At 36.1% G+C, this 21,040-nt stretch overlaps 1 protein-coding gene across 2 annotated transcripts in view; it reads left to right on the forward strand.

Annotated features, from left to right (window-relative positions):
• The window catches only part of EPRS1 (glutamyl-prolyl-tRNA synthetase 1), an 82,066-nt gene that overhangs the window by 55,694 nt on the left and 5,332 nt on the right, over window positions 1–21,040 (forward strand). For both annotated transcript variants that reach the window (XM_012791435.2, XM_012791443.2), the window contains 12 exons: window positions 937–1,170; window positions 2,175–2,443; window positions 4,854–4,905; window positions 5,406–5,615; window positions 6,074–6,146; window positions 7,731–7,810; window positions 8,002–8,103; window positions 8,653–8,808; window positions 9,280–9,477; window positions 10,374–10,547; window positions 16,013–16,173; window positions 20,159–20,237. In XM_012791435.2, the coding sequence (XP_012646889.2) occupies window positions 937–1,170; window positions 2,175–2,443; window positions 4,854–4,905; window positions 5,406–5,615; window positions 6,074–6,146; window positions 7,731–7,810; window positions 8,002–8,103; window positions 8,653–8,808; window positions 9,280–9,477; window positions 10,374–10,547; window positions 16,013–16,173; window positions 20,159–20,237 (1,788 nt within the window). The remainder of the gene's footprint in view (window positions 1–936; window positions 1,171–2,174; window positions 2,444–4,853; window positions 4,906–5,405; window positions 5,616–6,073; window positions 6,147–7,730; window positions 7,811–8,001; window positions 8,104–8,652; window positions 8,809–9,279; window positions 9,478–10,373; window positions 10,548–16,012; window positions 16,174–20,158; window positions 20,238–21,040) is intronic.

Raw genomic sequence — 21,040 nt, forward strand, 5'->3', positions numbered from 1 at the left:
AAGTCAGCAAGCAGGAAAACATTCTATTTTAAATTAGTTAGACAAGGAAATGTGATCGGCTGTCTCATCGAATGGATTTTTTTTTAAAGATGTACCAGTGCTTTCCCGGATTCCTCTGACCCCCCCTTTGAATATTCTTCCTGCCTTCTGTCGAGTTTCACTTACCTCTGTAGAGCACAGTTAGAATGTAGCAGTAAAAATTGCATAGGGTAATTTGGAAGCACCTTTTCTCTTTATTTTGATTGATACCTTGAGGTTCCCAGTGGTACACTGGTTTGTAGTTAGGTGGTACTACCATTTCAGGTAAGGCATCCAGCTTGAGTCCTTTGCCTGTGTTGCTGTACTTCTTGGCTATTGGGTCACAATTGTCATTTGTGCTGAGTGTATCATTATTTGTCATTATGATGATGTCGAAGTATTAGAGGTTGAAATAGATGGGTGAGCGTCTAATTAAAAACTTCGACATACTTTCTCATTTCATTGTAAAGTTTTAAAAGAGTGATGTAACTCTCTAAAGTTGGGCCCAAACTCTGTTTTTTTCAGTGTTGTATTAAATGTCTCTTTACTCTGATTCTGTAAATTCTGATTTCACTATTTACAGACCCAGTGCTTGGCACTGACAGTTTACTTGGATGTTCTATAATTTGTCTGTTTACTTTATATAAAATGGAAAGTTATAGTGGTGTATGTTTATGGGTGTTTTTTATTTTTATGGCTTGTGTAGGGGAGAGTATATATAACTTATATTTTTAATTTTTCTTTAGCTTTATCTCTTGTTTTAGGTTAATGATTTAATATGGCTTTCTCCATGATTAACTTATTTAACTTATTTACAGGAATACTTCGCTCATAATTGAAGATTTTTAAATGACATTGAAATGTACAGGAATTTCAGAAAGTATTTAATATTTTATCTCTTTTCCTCGTTTATCTCAGGCTAAAATAAATGAAGCTGTAGAATGCTTACTGTCCCTGAAAGCTCAGTATAAAGAAAAAACGGGGAAGGAGTACATACCTGGTCAGCCTCCATTATCTCAAAGTTCAGGTTCAAGTCCAGCCAGACACTCTGAGCCTGCTGATCCAGATGCACCAGAAGCCAAAGTACTTTTTGACAAAGTAGCTTCTCAAGGAGAAGTAGTTCGGAAACTGAAAGCTGAAAAAGCCTCTAAGGTTAGTGTGGTATTTTGTTTGTATGTTTTTGTTTTTTACACTTCAGCCTATTTTCTTTGCCTGGAACACCTTCTGTCCCATCAAATCTGGCTAGTTTCTACTCATGTTTCAGTTCTCAACTCTCTTATCTTGCCTATTAGAGAAGCCTTTGATCTTTTTGTCCCGCAACTAAACTTGATTGGATGTTTTCATATGTCACTGCCCTTCCCTGACAAAATACTTAAACACTCTATATTAAATTGATTACTTCTTTCTAATCTGTTCGATCCCAGAGAATAGGGACCTAGACCCTAGCATAGTGCCTAGTTCATTGTAGGCCCTTAATACTTGTTTTTGATTTATTCTCCTAAAGCTCTATCAATCTCAAATAGTAGGTTTTATTTTGAGCTTGGGTGTAGTTTGTGCTAATTCTATTGTCTTTATAGGAGTAGGATTTTTTTTGTACAGATTCATGAGTGGAAGATAGTAATTCATCATAGGTTTTTGAAATTTAACTTATAAATATAGAATGTGATTATTGTCTTTAGAATTGTGAAATGTTCAACTCATATGATGGCTCTTAACACAGACGCCAATGGAATACGTTATATAACAGTGCTTTCTAATAGAACTTTTGGCAGTTACGGAAATGTTCTATAATAATATTGTCTAATACAGTAGGTATTAGCCACCTGTGGCGGCTGAACACTTGAATGTGGCTATGGTGACTAAGGAAATGAATTTTTAATTTTATTTACTTGAAACTAAATACCCACATCTGGCTTGTGACTCATGTTTGGACAGTAGTCCAAATAGTAGGTATAAGACTACTATTTTCTACTCTTTTGAACAATTTTGTTTGTGATATTCTTTTATTTTCAGTAATTAGTGTGTTTAACACTCTCAACTCTTTACCCCTCTGCCTTTAGTTGTGTTTGTAAACCTGCTTTTAAAGCTTTGGAAATTGTAGTTGTCTAAGTGTGCTTAGGCAGTAATTTTAATCAAATACCTTTGTTCAACTGAAGGATCAAGTAGATACAGCTGTACAAGAACTCCTTCGGCTGAAGGCACAGTACAAGTCTCTGACAGGAGTAGAATATAAGCCTGTGTCTGCCACTGGAGCTGAGGACAAGGATAAGAAGAAGAAAGAAAAAGAAAATAAATCTGAAAAGCAGAGTAAGCCTCAGAAACAAAATGATGGCCAAAAGAAAGACTCTTCTAAAAACCAAGGAAGTGGGCTGCCCTCATCATCAGGTGGGCCAGGAGAAGGGCAAGGGCCTAAGAAGCAGACCAGGTAATAAAACATAGAAACATTATTTGAAGTAAAGCAGAGTTTTGAGTGAATTCAACTGTGAAATTAATTTTTTAAGAACAAATTTTTATTATTTATTTATTTATGGGATGGCATCTCACTCTGTCACCTGGGCTAGAGTGCTGCAACAACAGCCCAGCTTATAGCAACGTCAAACTCCTGGACTCAAGCGAGTCTCCTGATTCAGCCTCCCAAGTAGTTGTGACTACAGGGGCTAGCCACCACATGCAGCTAATTTTTCTATTTTTAGTAGAGATGGGGGTCTCACTGTGGCTCAGTCTGGTCTTGAACTCCTGACCTCAAGCATCCTCCCACCTCGGACTCCCAGAGTGCTAGGATTTTAGGTGTGAGCCACCGCTCCCAGCTCACAAATTTTGACTAGTTTGGTTATCATATTAAGTCAGAGAATACTAAAGCTCTGATGTCAGCATTTGTTAGTTTGATGATAGCATTTGTTAGTTTTCAGTTTATTTAATTTTTAAATGGGTAGCACATTCATTTGTTTGGTTCAAGAATCTTAGAATATAAGAAGTTAGTTCTTAGGCTTGTTTCCTATCTTTCTGGTTTCCCCATCACCATAATAAATTGGTAACTACTGTTACCAGTTGTTTCTGTATTTGTTGAGAGATTTTTGTTTGATTATATAAATAAATATTTTCCCTCTCCCTTTTAACACAATTGGTAGCCTAATTATATGCATTGTTTTGCACCTTGAAAACAGATTTTTTCAAATGAAAATCTCTTGTGAAGACTAAATGAGAACTTCATTCTCAAATAGGCTTTTAAAATTGATGGTTTAAACATAAAGCTAGTTTAAAGACCTGATATATAGCACTTGATAAAACATTACAGATCAAGTAGGGGAAGTGATTGATAATCAGTAATGGTGCTGGGACCTTTGGTTTTCCATATGAAAAAATATACATACCATCTGATTTGTGTAAGTACACTTTATGATATTTGCACAACAACAAAATTGCATAATGATGCATTTCTCAGAGTGTATCCACATCGTTAAGTGATATGTTTGTAAGTCCCTTCTGTAATCTGCATCCCAAAATTACAGTGAACTTTGTGATTGGTTTTCTTTAATGGCTTAATAAGAAGAAAAGCTGTTATTGAGATACTTTGGTTTTACATTTGTTTAGCTGAATTTCAAATTCTGCTGCCTCTTGTTTCTTATACATGCAGTATCTCCTTAAATAAAAGATTGCAACAGTTATTTTTCCTTATGCCTGTTGACTGGATGGTCAGATTTATAGAATAATGGGAGACAGGGTAGAACTTCTAACCTTTTACTTCTTGATTGCTTGTGAAAATGCCAGGTTTCATATAGGCATTTTGTTGAAATATGTCAAAGTGAAACAACAGAGAATACAAATACATTAAATTTTAAGCCAATAAAGCTTTATTTGTAAACTCTAAAAAAATGTATCCTTTATAAAAGACAGCTAATGAGTAGATCTTTCTTTGTGGATCATGAGACCACAGTTCCCTGAATAATTTTGGTGTTTCCAGAAAAGGATTATTGTCTACAATAGTTTTTTTATTGCAGATCAGGTTTATTTTACAAGCATCTATCTCTTCAACTTTTACTGTAAAGGAAAAACAGTAACATATGTATATATATGTATATACCTAATGTGCACACATAAGTGCACATGTATACATATATATGTGTGTGTTTTTATTTTTTGTTTTTATTTTTAGGTGTTACTTTCAGTGAAATGCTGATCTTAATAACTATAATTTTACCTGGCAAAAGCATCTTCTTTTTTAGTGGGAGAATATATGTGAATAGGCTGTATCTCTATTACAAATACATTACCTTAAAAAGAACTTTGTAAAAGACTACTTGCATTGAAATCATGGTTTTTGTTACATTTGGCTTTCCTAGTTTTTTGTGGATAATATCTGACCTTTTAAGAGGTAACTCACCTATTTTGTAGGTCAAAAACATTATTTTGGGAATGAATATAGAAATAACTCATACTGAAGAAAAACTAATCTTATCTGTTTATTTAAGATAGAGTCTCACTCTGTTGCCCAGGCTGGAGTGCCATGGCATCAGCCTAGCTCACAGCAACCTCAAATTCCTGGGCTCAAGCGATTCTCCTGCCTCAGCCTCCCAAGTAGCTGGGACTACAGGCATACGCCACTATGCCCGACTAACTTTTTCTATATATTTTTAGTTGTCCAGCTAATTTCCTTCTATATTTTAATAGAGACGGGGTCTTGCTCTTGACTTTGAGCAATCCACCCGCCTCGGCCTCCCAGAGTGCTAGGATTACAGGCATGAGCCACTGTTTTAAACTTTAGAGGTTTAGTTTCATTTATCTTAAAAACCATTGCTGAATTAAAGGGATTTATATTTTACTTTTCCTATCTATAGGTTGGGTCTTGAGGCAAAAAAAGAAGAAAATCTTGCTGATTGGTATTCTCAAGTGAGTATGCATTCAGTTGATTTTTATGTTTTAAATTTCTGTAGGGCTGATTTATGTTTAGATTCTAAAGTCTAGGCACAAAGTTAATAGTGATAATGTGTAATACCTTTAATACAGAGAACAGTCATTTAATATGTGACAGTTTTCATAGCATAGTCACATAAAGTATTGAATTGAAAAGTAGCCCCATGAGATAGTCATTATTTGATTTTTTTTTTTTTTTTAAATGGTGAGGTGAGGGGATTAGTCCAGACTCACACAGATAGTAAATAGCAGAGACAAGTTTGGGATTCAAGTCTTCTTAAAAGTTTGGAGCCCTGTTATGTGTTGGTTCTCAGTATGGTAAGGTCTGCTTTGCTTCCATTATGACCTTCCATGTTAAGGGAATGTATTGATAGTGCAAGCCTCCAGATTTGAATTTTGGTTATCATACTCTTGTCACTTGTGCTAGAATTTTGGTTCAATTTAGGTTTTAAAGACTTTATTTTTCTTTTAAAAAGGTCATCACAAAGTCTGAAATGATTGAATACCATGACGTAAGTGGCTGCTACATTCTTCGTCCCTGGGCCTATTCCATTTGGGAATCCATCAAGGACTTTTTTGATGCTGAGATCAAGAAACTTGGTGTTGAAAACTGCTATTTCCCCATGTTTGTGTCTCAAGGTGCATTAGAGAAAGAGAAGACTCATGTTGCTGACTTTGCCCCTGAGGTAGGTAGTTTATAGTTTTCTTCATAAACCCAAAACGATGTTTTGAATAGTATATAACAATCACTTTAGAGAAATGTAAAGCTGTTTTTGTTAAAAAGTTATATTTATGCCTCTATGGCAAGTTGTATTTGTTGCATTAACTAATTAATGGACTTTAACTTTTTTCATGATATTTAGATCAGTAAGTCTATAGCTTTCCTTACATTGAACAGCAGCAATTACTTTAACTTGCCTTAGTTGATGTAGCAAAAATTGAAATAGAGAAAATTTGCATTTGTTAAAATGCTGTTAAATTGTTAAAAATGCCATTTAAAAATATGTGTGAAAAATGATTTTATATTACTAGGTTGCTTGGATTAATTGATGTAGCAAAAATTGAAATAGAGAAAATTTGCATTTATATTGTTGTTCTAAAATGCTGTTTAAAAGATGTGTGAAAAATGATTTTATCTTACTAGGTTGCTTGGGTTACAAGATCTGGCAAAACAGAGTTGGCAGAACCAATTGCCATTCGTCCTACTAGTGAAACAGGTGAGAATGGGCCTTGGAGTGCAGGAGAATGCTCATTGAACCTGAGAGACAGCTTCTAGAGTTGAGCCTCAGCTTTGTTTTGTGACATTTATAGTCCTTGCTGGCAATATAAAGTTTAATGAATGTTGATAAAGATTGAAGGCAAATTTAAGTTGTCTAGAATTTTATTCTCTGTACAGTGTTCATTGCAGAACTCTTTATCATTAGATATAGGGTTTTTTTAAACACTCATTTTTTACTTTGTGCTGTCATTTTTTTAGTTCTTTTAAGGAATTTCTTGGAATAATCTTTATTCATAAACATGCTTTATGCCATGTTTACTTTCAAATTTCATCATTTTAGTAATACACTTAGAAAGTGATCACCCATCTGTAGAGTTAAGGATTGGTTGCTCTTTTTTGACACTTCTAGTGATATTCTTGTATAATACGTTATTGAAATTATGATACCAGCTTGCTTTCTCAGACTATATTGACAAAATTTTGTTTTGTTTTGGTTCACTAATTATAGATCACGAGCAGGCTATTCTAAGACAGGCACCTTCACTTAGCAGTTTATGGCAAGAGCTTGCATACTCTGGGTTGATGCATCAGATAGATCTGATTTAAATTCTGATGTAATACATAACTGCTGGATTCCGCAAATTATTTAACTTCTATAACCTCAGCTTCCACATCTTTAAAATTGAGACATCTACTTTATGGGTTAGATGTGAGAATCGAACACGATAACGCAAAGAACTTAACATAGAACATGGGATGTACTGGTGTTTTTAAAAACAAATAAAATGTGAAAAGCAGTCAAAGTAAATTAAATGGTAAATGTAAATTTCATGTGGAGAATATAAACTGTGGGCCAGGTACAGTGACTCACACCTGTAATCCTGGCACTTTGGGAGGCCAAGGCAGGCAGATCACTTGAGCCCAGGAGTTTGAGGTTGTAGTGAACTATGATGATGCCACTGCACTCTAGCCCAGGCAACAGAGTGAGACCCTGTCTCAAAAAATACACACACACACACACACACACACACACACACTCATCAAGGTTGCTAGATTTATATCCTTTAGTAATATACTTTATGAAACAGATAACACCATTCACTTAACCATTACAAACATTGGAAATATTTACACAAATATATATTTAATTCCTATTAATTGTGCTACTGATTTAACTCTTTTTTTGAGACAAAGTCTCGCTTTGTTGTCCAGGCTAGAGTGAGTGCCGTGGTGTCAGCCTAGCTCACAGCAACCTCAAACTCCTGGGCTCAAGCAATCCTCCTGCCTCAGCCTCCCAAGTAGCTGGGACTACAGGCATGCACCACCATGCCCGGCTAATTTTTTTTCTGTATATATATATTAGTTGGCCAATTAATTTCTTTCTATTTATGGTAGAGACTGGGTCTCACTCTTGCTCAGGCTGGTTTCGAAATCCTGACCTCGAGCAATCCACCTGCCTCGGCCTCCCAGAGTGCTAGGATTACAGGTGTGAGCCACCGTGCCCAGCCCTGGTTTAACTCTTACTTAGAGAAGAAATAAAACCTTAAATGACTAACTCCCTCTGTTTTCCTGCTTCTTTTAGTAATGTATCCTGCATATGCAAAATGGGTGCAGTCACACAGAGACCTGCCCATCAGGCTCAATCAGTGGTGCAATGTAGTGGTGGGTATACACCCCTCTTATGTTCTTTCATTATTATTCTGGTTTTTTTGTTTTGTTTTTTTAAAGTACAGTTTGCTTTTTATTTTGAAGTATTTTGGATACCAATTATAATTTTTGATTACCATAGAAAATTATTAATAGAAATTGAAAGGTTCTCTATAATGACCAAATTGTACTCTTGCCTCTTCCAGCGTTGGGAATTCAAGCACCCTCAGCCTTTCCTACGCACTCGTGAATTCCTTTGGCAGGAAGGGCACAGCGCTTTTGCTACTGTTGAAGAAGCAGCAGAAGAGGTATAAGAAGTTGTCATCCATATTAACTGTTCCATTTCTTTGTTCAGGCTCTGCTATTTTATTTTATTACTTAAAATTTATGTAACACCTGTTAAAAGAAAAATCAGATTAATTCAAATGTACATGGGGTTAAGAATCTGCTTATTGAAATGTTTCAGTAAATGAAATGTGCTCTTTTAAACTTTCAGGTGAAAATAATTTTGGACTTTAATGTGTGGAAAAAATTATAATCCATGATTAAAATTAATTACTTTTCAGGAGATTTTTTTTTCACCTTAATTAATGTATGTCTTTAATTAGCATTTATTTTCTCTTATATACTAAAGTTATATACATTTTAAAAAGTTACTCAACAACTTTTCATACTGCTTTGTTTAATATCTTCCTTAATAAAGTCACACTAGCTGCATTAACCTTTTCATAAAAAACAGTTTTTATTGTTAGAAGTGCTTTTCCCAACACAGTAAGTTTTAAATAGTGTAGTTTTACAGATCTGTAATGAATAAATATACCCTAAATTTGAACACATTTACATTTTAAATGTTGCAGGTCTTGCAGATACTTGACTTATATGCTCAAATATATGAAGAACTCCTGGCAATTCCTGTTGTGAAAGGAAGAAAAACTGAAAAAGAGAAATTTGCGGGAGGAGACTACACAACTACAGTAGAAGCATTTATATCTGCTAGTGGAAGAGCTATTCAGGTATCAGACTACTGCATAAGATTTATAGGTGACTGTAAGCACAGTCCATGGGCAGATCCAGTAATTTCTTGTGTCATCAGAAAAGTAGTCTCTTTTAACAAATAAGTATGTCATGTGCTTTCTAGACCATATTATAATTTGAAGCAAGTCCCATCTCTCTAAATTTCTAAGGTCTCTTAAGTCATGGCATGTTTCCTGAATTAACAAAGTATGAATTCCTTTTTAACCCTTATGGTTAAAGTTACTCCTATGAAAGGGTCTGCCCAGAGCAAAACATTTGAAAACAGTATTTCTTTTTTACTAATTCTAGTCTCTTGTTGTATCAGTTATGCTTATATTGTAAAATCTTATTTAATGTAAGAAGGGAGACAGAACAGGTCTAGTGCCATTTTAAAGCATGTGATCTTATAGTAATCATTTTCAAAGGCATAATAGGTTATTAAAATTAAAGGTTATGTTTCTTTATTTTAGGGAGCAACATCACATCATTTAGGGCAGAATTTTTCCAGAATGTTTGAAATCATTTTTGAAGATCCAAAGACACCAGGAGAGAAACAATTTGCCTATCAGAACTCTTGGGGCCTGACAACTCGAACTATTGGTGTTATGACCATGGTTCATGGAGACAACATGGGGTTAGTATTACCTCCCCGTGTAGCCTGTGTTCAGGTAAGAAAAATATTTCTGTTTATCATTTATTTTACAAAATACAAGCCATATTTACTAAAGCTAATTTGAAAGGGTGATTTTCTGAATATCATTCAGGTACATTTCTCTGATAATAAAAACAACATAGAGAACAGTCTATACCCCAGTATTGTGTAACCATGTGTATCATTTGCATTATTTATTTTATTAATTATTTATTATTATTCTTACTGTTAATTTTAATTAACTGTTTAATTTTAATTAAACCTGCTCTCTATTAATATAAAACTATTTTATTTTATTTTATTTTTTTTTTTTTTGAGACAGAGTCTCGCTTTGTTGTCCAGGCTAGAGTGAGTGCCATGGCGTCAGCCTAGCTCACAGCAACCTCAAACTCCTGGGCTCCAGTGATCCTTCTGCCTCAGCCTCCCGGGTAGCTGGGACTACAGGCATGCGCCACCATGCCCGGCTAATTTTTTTTTTTTTTTTATATATATATCAGTTGGCCAATTAATTTCTTTCTATTTATAGTAGAGACAGGGTCTCGCTCTTGCTCAGGCTGGTTTTGAACTCCCGACCTTGAGCAATCCGCCCGCCTCGGCCTCCCAAGAGCTAGGATTACAGGCGTGAGCCACAGCGCCCGGCCAAAACTATTTTAGAAATCATTTTTTGAAGTGACTTATAGTAAGTGAAATGAAATGTATAGTAGGTCAAATGAAAATGCATTTAGCATGGATAAGTGATATGCAGGTAACTAGTAGACATTATATATAAATTAGAAATCACACAAGCTGATCTATGTTAAGATTTATGGTCACTAATAGGTGTTTTGACTCCTGCATATTATGTAGTTATAGGACCTCGTTACTTCTATGTTATTTCTTTGTATAAATTTGGAACATTGTGCTGGATTCTAGGTGGTGGTTATACCGTGTGGCATTACAAATGCACTTTCTGAGGAAGACAAAGAAGCGCTGATTGCAAAATGCAATGATTATCGAAGGCGGCTACTCAGTGTTAACATTCGAGTTAGAGTTGATTTGCGAGAGAACTATTCTCCAGGTTGGAAATTCAATCACTGGGAGCTCAAGGTAAATTCCTTAGTTGTATGTTTTACCTTCCATGCTCCCAATTTGAATTTAGATTTCCTCTATTTTACAAGTTTTTATAAAACGTAAGGCCTTTTCATTACTTTTCTCTATTTTGATAGTTGTATTAGTAAGTTCTTCTTCACTCAAACTAAGTGTTGAGCACCAACAGTTCATAGCTTTGTAATCGTGTTACCTAACATTTATATATTTGCTAAAGTTAAAATTATTTTAGTGGAAGCTTATTTTTATTATGTTAGAATAAAAATGATTTTGAAGCCCTTGTTTATGATTAGCAAACCTCATTTGGCTAGTATACAAAAATGTTTATGCCAGGAATTCATATAACAAGTTATTTAAGTAGTAAGACTATCAGAATAGTGGCACAACCTGGCTGTCATTGTTATAGCTAATAGTAAAACACCTGAGATTATTTGATACTTAAATTTTCATACCACATTGTTTCATACCAGTTTGTTGATTTTTATTTTGTGTATACAAAGCCAGTCTAAATTCCGGTGTATCGTTTTTAATGTAACTTTCATCTATTGCACATTGTCATTAATAGATGATTTATGCTCTTAATTCCGTTTTATAAACTTCTGGGATTTAACATTTTTTTCTTAAACACTGAAAAGGAATCTTACTGGATCTAGAAATTAAGAGTCAAAAATATATAAACTCACTTTATAGGAAATGAGATGAGAGAATTGAGATTGCAGCTCCAAGCTTTCAAGTATGGAAGCTTAGCAATATTGGGATTGTTCAGTATTGATACACCTAGAGTTTTTGGAGTTGCTAATATTTATCATCGTACTTGTTTTAAATGGCCCCTGAGGCAAATCTTTTGTGCTGAAGAATAGTAATTATGTTGATGCTGCTTCCCTTTTATGTAATATACTTGCTCTTTAATGTGCTTTCCTACTTTTAATGAAGACTTTCTCTGTGTAAATTTCTCCTTTAATTATATTTTTATTTTTTATTTTTTTCCATCACAAACTGAGAAGTCTACCCTCTTTAATTGGAAACTTTTTTGCTTACTTAGAAATAGCTGTTTGTTCTGCTTGTAAGGATAACCGTTAAAAGAGAAAACTAAAAAAAAAATAAATATATATATATAGAGAGAGAGAGAGAGAGAAAGAAATAGCTGTTTGTGATACCACTTTGCAGCTTCTCTAAACCAGTTTCTTTTTCCCCAGGGTACCAAATGTTACAGGAGAAACTTATTCCCTGCTGTTAGCTGAATTAAAAAGAAAAAAAGTTAACCATACTCACTCCTAAATTTGTTCTCTTCTCCTTTCCTCTTTTATTCACCCCTTATCCTAAGACTAACTTGGCATCATCATCTCTGTCATTCTTCATCTACGTTCCTTGTCTACATTTCCTCAGGGAAGAAAACAAACCACCTGAGTTCTAAACTTGATGCCTAAAATTAACATGGAGAAAGAGAATTTCCCTATCTAGTGGAAAGTAATAATACTTTTTAATACCATTTAGTTCCATTTAGTCCCACGAATTCCTCAGAAAAAAAGACATTTTGAGAGATCTAGGTTTATGTTTATTTGATAATGATTAACTTTGTAAAGTGTGCGTGTGAGATAGTGTGAGTGATATATATGTGTATTGTGAGACTCATTCAGATTATTAATGGGAGGTTTAGTACAGTTTGGTTGCAAGACCAGAACTCAGCAATTCTATAATTCTTCGGTATCCCTTCCTGTATTATGAAAATAGAAAGGGAGAAATATGAGTGAATTAACCACTTGTCTTTTTTTTTTTTTTTTTTTTAAGCCAGTCAAATTTAGCAGTGGGGGTTTGAATACCAACTTTAGTGACGCTAATGTGAATAAGTTCTGATAACCCACTACCATCGGACCAGCCTACCACTTGTCTTTTTACTGTGTTAAAGGCTTAAGATGATTTTGTGTTGCTGTTGAAAAGAAAAAAAAACACAACTTCTGTTTAATTAAATTCATAACTAGTTATGTGGAAAAAACTGTTGACAAAATATTTGCCTCCTCTCTTATTTGGCTTTAGATTGCCCTTCCAGCTTTTGCTTTTCATTATCCCCTTTCATATACCCTTTCCTCTCTTCTTCACAATCTCTGCTTTTCCACCTCTGTCTTTGTGCTGTTTCTTCCCACCTGAGTTGTAAATTTTTATTATGAAACCGTCACAAACTTAAAGCAAGTACAATGCAAAGAATTTTTTTCCTGCCCAAATCATTTGAAAATAAGATGCTAACTCAATGCTCCACCACCTTGCAAACCTACTTCCCACATAATCACAGTACAACCAAGAAAGTAATAAGTATATTCGTGTTGGTACATTACTACCATCTACTTTTAGAACCCTGTTCAGGTTTCATGAGTTGTCTCACTAGTGTCTGTCATAGAAGGAACTAGTTCAGAATTGTGTGTTCCATGTGGCTATCATGTCTCTTTAATCTATTTTGGTCTGGAATAGTTCTTAAGTTTTTCTTTGATTATCATGATCTTGATAACCACATTTCTTATTAGTCTTTTTATTAATTTATTTATATTTTTCTGTATCTATGGTTTCACGTATTATTCAGTAGGTTATAATCTGTTACCATCATTATTGTTTCGATGCTCAAAATGTTCTCCAATTTGACCAGTGGGATCTCTTATAGCTGGCTTTTGTGTCCTTTGACATTGCCCATCATTGTTTGAGCACTTCCTTGGTAGGCTTGTTTTATATAATATTTTATAGAGTGTTCTTTAGTTTGTTTTTGTTTGTTTGTTTGTTTGTTTTTGAGACAGAGTCTCACTTTGTTGCCAGGCTAGAGTGAGTGCCGTGGCATCAGCGTAGCTCACAGCAACCTCAAACTCCTGGGCTCAAGTGATCCTCCTGCCTGAGGCTCCCGAGTAGCTGGGACTACAGGCATGCACCACCATGCCCGGCTAATTTTTTTCTATGTATATTAGTTGGCCAATTAATTTCTTTTTTATTTATAGTAGAGACGAGGTCTCGCTCTTGCTCAGGCTGGTTTCAAACTCCTGACCTTGAGCAATTTGCCCGCCTCGGCCTCCCAGAATGCTAGGATTACAGGCGTGAGCCACCATACCCGGCCGTTCTTTAGTTTTGATGAGGAATTTATTCATTAATTTTTGCCTTCTCCAGTAACTTTTCTTCTCTCTTCCAGCTGAGGAATAGTTTCTCACTTCTGACTTCCATATTAATTGTTTTTTATATGCATGCCTTATTTACCCCCTCAAAGCATAAAGCTCCATGAGGACAGGATGTATTTCTTTTTCTTTTCCTTTTTTTTTTTTTTGAGACAGAGTCTCACTTTGCTGCCCAGGCTAGAGTGAGTGCCGTGGCGTCAGCGTAGCTCATAGCAACCTCAATCTCCTGGGCTCAAGCAATCCTTCTGCCTCAGCCTCCCGAGTAGCTGGGACTACAGGCATGTGCCACCATGCCCGGCTAATTTTATATATATATATATACACACACACACACACACACACACACACACACATATATATATTAGTTGGCCAATTAATTTCTTTCTATTTATAGTAGAGACGGGGTCTTGCTCTTGCTCAGGCTGGTTTTTTTTTTTTTTTTTTTTTTTTTTTTGAGACAGAGTCTCACTTTGTTGTCCAGGCTAGAGTGAGTGCCGTGGCGTCAGCCTAGCTCACAGCAACCTCAAACTCCTGGGCTTGAGTGATCCTTCTGCCTCAGCCCCCCGAGTAGCTGGGACTACAGGCATGTGCCACCATGCCCGGCTAATTTTTTTTTTTTTATATATATATCAGTTGGCCAATTAATTTCTTTCTATTTATAGTAGAGACGGGGTCTCGCTCTTGCTCAGGCTGGTTTTGAACTCCTGACCTCGAGCAATCCGCCCGCCTCGGCCTCCCAAGAGCTAGGATTACAGGCGTGAGCCACAGCGCCCGGCCCTCAGGCTGGTTTTGAACTCCTGACCTCGAGCAATCCGCCCACCTCGGCCTTCCAGAGTGCTGGTATTATAGGTGTGAGCCACCTCGCCCGGCCAGGATCTATTTCTTATTCATCTTTTAAATTTCATTGTACTTAGCACTGTGTCTTACAAATGTGTGTAATATGGTGAATGAATAAAATGGAAGTCGTAATGTAATAGCGTACAACAGTTTGTTCCATGGTGTTCTTCATCTCATTTTTATAAAATAAGTCTTCTCTAGGGGTAAATCAGGATTTCTAGAGTAACATTTTGAAATCTTCCTATGGCTTTGATTTGGGGAACCACCCAGCATCTAACTTATATGTAGAAGCACATTTTCGTATTTTGTAATACGAAAATCCCAAATTAATTTGAGAGGATCATTCACTCAAAAAAATTATTTAAAATCTAGTATTTATTAGGTAAGGTTCTGGAGCCTAAAAATGAGATGTCTCTGTAAGCATTAAGGCTTTTAATCCTCTTATGGAGATACACATTCCCGAGGATTGAACTTTCACAAGTCTCTCTTTCTTTTTTTTTTTTTTTTTAAAGAGACAGGTTCTTACTTTGTCACCCAGGTTAGAGTGCAGTGGCCCAATCATAGCTGATTGTAACCTTGAATTCCTGGGTTCAAATGATCCTCCTACCTCAGCCTCCTGAGTAACTAGGACTACAGGCACATGCCACTGCACCTGGCTAATTTTTTAATTTTTTGTAGAGATGAGGTCTTGCTATGTTGCTCAGGCTGGTCTTGAACTTCTGGCGTCAAAAGATCTTCCCATTTCAGCCTCCCAAAATGCTGAGATTACAGGCATGAGCCACCATGCCCATCCTATAAGTCAAACTTGCAGATAACCAGTCCTTAAAAAAACCAAATACTATAGGGGAGTGGTTCTCAAAGTGTAGTCCTAGGACCAGCAATGTCAGCATCACTTGAGAACTTGTTAGAAATATAAATTGTCAGGCCCTATCCCCAACTTACTAATAAAAAACTCTTGGACTTGGAGCTCAGCAATCTGTGCTTTAAGGGTCCCTCCAGGTGATTCTAATGCATGCTAAAGCTAGAGTATCCAGATTAAAGGTTTCCTAACCAAAGAACACCAGTGTACTATGAGTCAAGAATGTGTCAAGGTGCTGATCCCCTTAGTGGCTTGGGGAGACTGTAGCTTCAGGAAGCCTTCTCTGTTTATCCCCATGTACTATGTAAATATAATTCTCTGTGTGTGCTATTTTGTGAGAAAAGTTGGAAATGCTGATCTAGACAACTACCCTCTTAGGTTTCTCCATTAAGAGCTTCCTTAGATCAGAATAATGCCAGCAGATTTGTTTTCCTTAGGTTTATGCCTTCTTACTAGAATATGTTTCTATATTATCTTGTGAATATTACCTGTTTTTTTCTTGTTTAGCTATGCTTTTGTTTTTTGGGTTTTTATCATTTCTAGAAGATAAAGCCATGAAATAAGTCTGTATATTCAACTGGAGATGTGCATATATCATTTTAACTGCCTTTTTTGTTTTGCAGGGTGTTCCAATTAGACTTGAAGTTGGGCCACGTGATATGAAGAGCTGTCAGTTTGTAGCTGTCAGACGAGATACTGGAGAAAAGCTGACTATTGCTGAAAATGAGGCTGAGACTAAACTTCAGGCTATTTTGGAAGACATCCATGTAACCCTTTTCAGAAGGTAGTTTTTTACAATTTCTGTGTCTCTTGTCTTCAGATCCTACTCAAACTTTGAGATCTGTGTGAAGGAATTTGGGGATTACTCCAGCTGACGTAATCTTTCCCTCTGAACTCCCATGCTACTTAACTTGCCATTCTTTGGGTTTTCGATTTGCATCATGGTTATTTTTCTAAGTGCCTTCAGCCCCCGACTAGGTTTGCAGCAGTGGATTTTCTGTCTCCTAGACTAATTTAGGTTAATTTTTTAGATTTAGATTTAGATCTAGGCTTTTATGAGATATAAATGTGAAGCATTAAGGCATTGACTCTTCACCTGCTAAATGCACGTTGCCAGCACCTGGGAAGCTTTAATAAATACCAGTGCCTCGTTCCCTTCCCAGAGACACTAGTTTAATTGGTCTAGAGAGGGTCTGGCAACTATACTGTCAAAAACTCCTGTGGTGGTTATAAGGTAGCCAAGGCTGAAAGCCTCCTGATTGGGATTGGGGGCAAAGGATGGGGAAGGGTCTCAGAGCTGCCCTGACCTATGGACAGAAAGCCTTTTAGATCTTCAAGCAGAGGCACCAGAAGATTGGTGTCATGTGACACCTTATTTTCTTTCCCGCTCACAGAGAGGAAGGCCCACTACCACTGGGGAGAGAGGCTCAGTTTGAGGGAGAGTAGTGCCCAAATCTTATTTATTCTTTTATCTTCTAATACCCTGTGCATAACTCACAATAGGCCTCAATAAATCTTAAATTTGAAGGAAGGAACTAGTGCTAGCCTTGGCTTTGGTGCTTATTTATGCATCTCTTAGCTTGCTTACCCTAAAATGGGACTGATAATAAGTATCTTCAGGGGTTATCGTAAGGATTTGTTTGGCCTGCAAAAGATATAATACTTTTGAAGTTCATCTGAACTAAGAACAGGTCTTTAAAACTATTTCTTCTTACTGCTCCCCTTTAAATAGTGCATTTAGTGCTGTGGTTCTGTTCTAGGGATTCTGTTCAGAATTACCTGCTTTGGGAACAGAAACATGTCTGAGCCTCACACCTGAATATTCTGATTCACTTGTCTTAAGATGGGTTCTGGTTGTGTGTTACGTTGAGATACTCTGTGTGTAATTCAGATCCACATCTCTGATTGGAAAAAGCACTGCTTTAGTGGCTAAAAAGCACTTTCATTGACATTTCTGTTTAGTAAATTTGAGTTTAATGTAAATTGCATAAAGATGCATTTTTCCTCATGAGAAGCAATCAGTAAGTTTATTTTTATTATAAATGAAAAGAAAAAAGGCTTATACACATTTTGTGGGTTTCCCCCCCTCAAATTGTCCCTCTTTTAAATGTTGCTTACACTTCTATAAACTCTTTGAGAATAGTCTTTTTCTTATTTTCTGCGGTAATGCAAAAATTAGAAAATTATAGGTAAGCACTTAGTAAATATTTGCCAGATGAACTTACTTATTTATTTATTTACTTATTTATTTATTTATTTATTTAAGACAGAGTCTTGCTTTGTTGCCCAGGCTAGAGTGAGTGCCGTGGCGTCAGCCTAGCTCACAGCAACCTCAAACTCCTGGGCTCAAGCAATCCTGCTGCCTCAGCCTCCCGAGTAGCTGGGACTACAAGCATGCGCCACCATGCCTGGCTAATTTTTTCCATATATGTTTAGTTGGCCAATTAATTTCTTTCTATTTATAGTAGAGATGAGGTCTCGCTCTTGCTCAGGCTGGTTTCAAACTCCTGACCTTGAGCAATCCGCCCGCCTCGGCCTCCCAGAGTGCTAGTATTACAGGCGTGAGCCACCTCGCCTGGCCCCAGAATTTATTAATAGAGAGTTGACATTATTATAGAAGAATTCTTAATCAAGCTTTTTTCTTGCCTACATCCATGTTTTCTAGTCTTTTTTTTTTTAGATGTGTGATACTTACTAAATAGTTTGCATTTAGTTTACTTTTAGCAGTAATTTTTTGTTTGTGTGTGTGTATATATATATATATTTTTTTTTTTTTTTTTTTTGAGACAGAGTGTCACTCAGTGTCCCTTTGTAGAGTGCAGTGACTGTAGTCATCACAAGCTCCAGGTTCTGGGCTGTGAGTAATCTTTCTGCCTCAGCCTCCCGGGTGCCTGGGACTACAGGCACTTGCCATAATACCGGCTGGGTTTTGTGGTTTTGTGTTTTTTTGTTTGTTTGTTTGTTTGTTTTTTTTGTCTTTTTTTTGTTTCTCGTCTCTAGAGACAGGATCTCACTGTGCTCAGGCTGGTGGTGAACCCCTGAGCTGCATCCATCCTCCTGTCTTGGCCTCTCAGAAAGCTAGGATTACAGGTGTGAGCCACTGTGCCTGGCCATCTCTGTGTTTTTTTTCTATTGAAATATATATGCTCATTATAGAAAAATTGTGAAATACTAAAAAACATACAAAACAAAACTGGCTGTGATCTCTATTGTCCAGATATAATTAATGAAAGCATTTTGGTATGTTTCCCTTTTTTCTTACGTGAGTGGGTGAATATGAGTGTGTGTAGTTCAGATCATTTTACATACAGAAATTCAGATTATAATTTTATACTTCACATGAGCTTGTCTCACCATTAGGTTTTGATTTCACTTTTTATCTTATACATTACAACAACTGTTTATAAAATATAGGTCCTTTGAATAGATCTAAGTTCTAGATGGTATGTTATTAGGATAATGCTACTTTCATATTTAGGAAGGTGTCAAATTATACTACTTGTAGTTAGATCCTTGTTTTACCTTGTACAAAAGAACTAATATATGAATTAATTTAACTATATCAAGGATATGGTGATATGGCCTTTTTTAAGGGTTTAGATTATTTCTGAGATTATTTAGCTCACATTAGACTGTATTGGTTTCATAACATCAAGTATTTGAACAGTTATTTTTCTTTAAGAGGTTCTGTGTGAGTGAAGTAGACTAAGCTGCTGTAGCAAAACATGGTGAATTTAAAGAACACCCAGATTCTTTCATGAAACAGTGTGAGGTCGGTGTTGCAGGTCTGGAGTGGTTCCCTTGGCTATTCCTTCCGGAATTTAGATTATTTCCATTTCATTGACTCTACCATCCCCTAGTGCCAGTGCCATTTACATGGTCAAAACTAAATCACAGTCATCTCCAGACTATTGCTGCTTGGGCAGTGGGAGAAAGGCAGGAGCCATGCCCATTGCCTTAAAGCGTAAGCCTCAGAAGTAGCGTATTACTTTCCCTAGATCTCATTGGCTATAACTTTATCAATGGGCCCATGTCACTACAGAAAAGTCAAAAGGGGAAGAAAAGTGACAACTCATTATTTAAAGGGGAAATGGCACTAGTATGTGAAAATATCTTGAATAACATACATTTATGTGTTTTTCTTTTTCAAAACGTTTTTATGACTTTGTGTTTGATTAACACAATAGCCTACATGGTAGTTAGACTTAGAGTATTTTTCCAATTTTGTAAAAAGGAAAACTAAGGCCATAGAGATTTAAAAAATAACCCAGACTCCCATAGGTAGTAAGTGGCATAGCCAGGAATGGAATGTTGGTCAATAGAGATTTAATAACAGTAGCAAAAGCTTTGATCACCCATTGCTATGTGGTTGGCAAATTTCCCATACATTTAAGGGTCATTATTATGTGCAGTGATGAGGTAAAATTGCCAGTCATTTACAATGAGAGTTGAGATTCATTCGAGTTCTTCTGACATCTAGGTTATCGTTCTTTCTTGAATTTATGCTTATCCTGTGTGTGTGTGTGTTTGTTTGTTTGTGTGTTTGTTTGTTTGTGGAGGCAGGGTATCCCTCTGTTGTCTGGGCTGGAGTGCAGTGGCGCCAGCATAGCTCACTGCAGCCTCCAACTCCTGGGCTCAAGCCATCCTACCTGGGCCTCCCGAAGTGATAGGATTATAGGCTCAAACTACTGTCTATCTTATGTGTTTTTTAAAACTTTGTCTTATTTGTAAGAAAAATTATGTATTCTTTTCTAATTTTTTTTTGGTAGGGCTTCTGAAGACCTTAAGACTCATATGGCTGTGGCGAATACAATGGAAGACTTTCAGAAGATACTAGATTCTGGAAAGGTAAGAGACTTGTGAAAAGTTTTTAATATAAAAATATTTCAGTAAATTGTTTTTTAAGATTCATTGAGTTTATGTATGGCATTAATCCCCTTTTAAGCCAATCACATAAAAAGCTTATACATTACTCAACATTATATACTATTTTCTACTGGCTTTCCCAAAACATCATAACATTATACTCTTTTTGGATAGTACTTGTGAACTGTTTATTTAAAAGCCTTTTCTCATACTTGATATGCTGCTTTCTAAACAACATTAATTCTGTATATCCCTCAATGTCTTCATTATTGAAAATTTTCATTTTGATATTTCAGTTTAAGTTTCTACAAGTAACTATTGTTCTAGCTTTAGAAAGGGAATAATGAGCAGATTCCTAAAACAAGGTGAAAAGTCAGTTGCTTTCCATTTCCTGGCCATACCTCAACTCTAAATTGAACTTACTGAATAATGTGAAGAACAGTGCTGTGTCTAAGCCTATTTTACAGAATGAGGGGCTACTTCTGGCTCCTTAAAACTCCATAGGCTTTTGTTAATAAGTAGTTAATGGCTCTTTAAGATTTCATCAGTTTTATGCATTATGTGTATGCAGCTGTTCCTAGCTGACGCTATACATTTTCATAAATATGAAATTCTAATTTGCAAAGTTATTAATTAATAAATCATTGGAACAAATCACTTGTGGACTTCAGCATTTGATTATACAACCAGGCCTTGTGTCCACACATTACAAGTGAGAAACCATGGGCCAGCGTTTAAATGAATTATCCCCAACTACACTAGAAGCAGACCTGCTGCTAGAATTT

Source organism: Microcebus murinus, chromosome 23 (assembly GCF_040939455.1).
Source record: "Microcebus murinus isolate Inina chromosome 23, M.murinus_Inina_mat1.0, whole genome shotgun sequence".
Lineage (NCBI taxonomy): Eukaryota > Metazoa > Chordata > Mammalia > Primates > Cheirogaleidae > Microcebus > Microcebus murinus.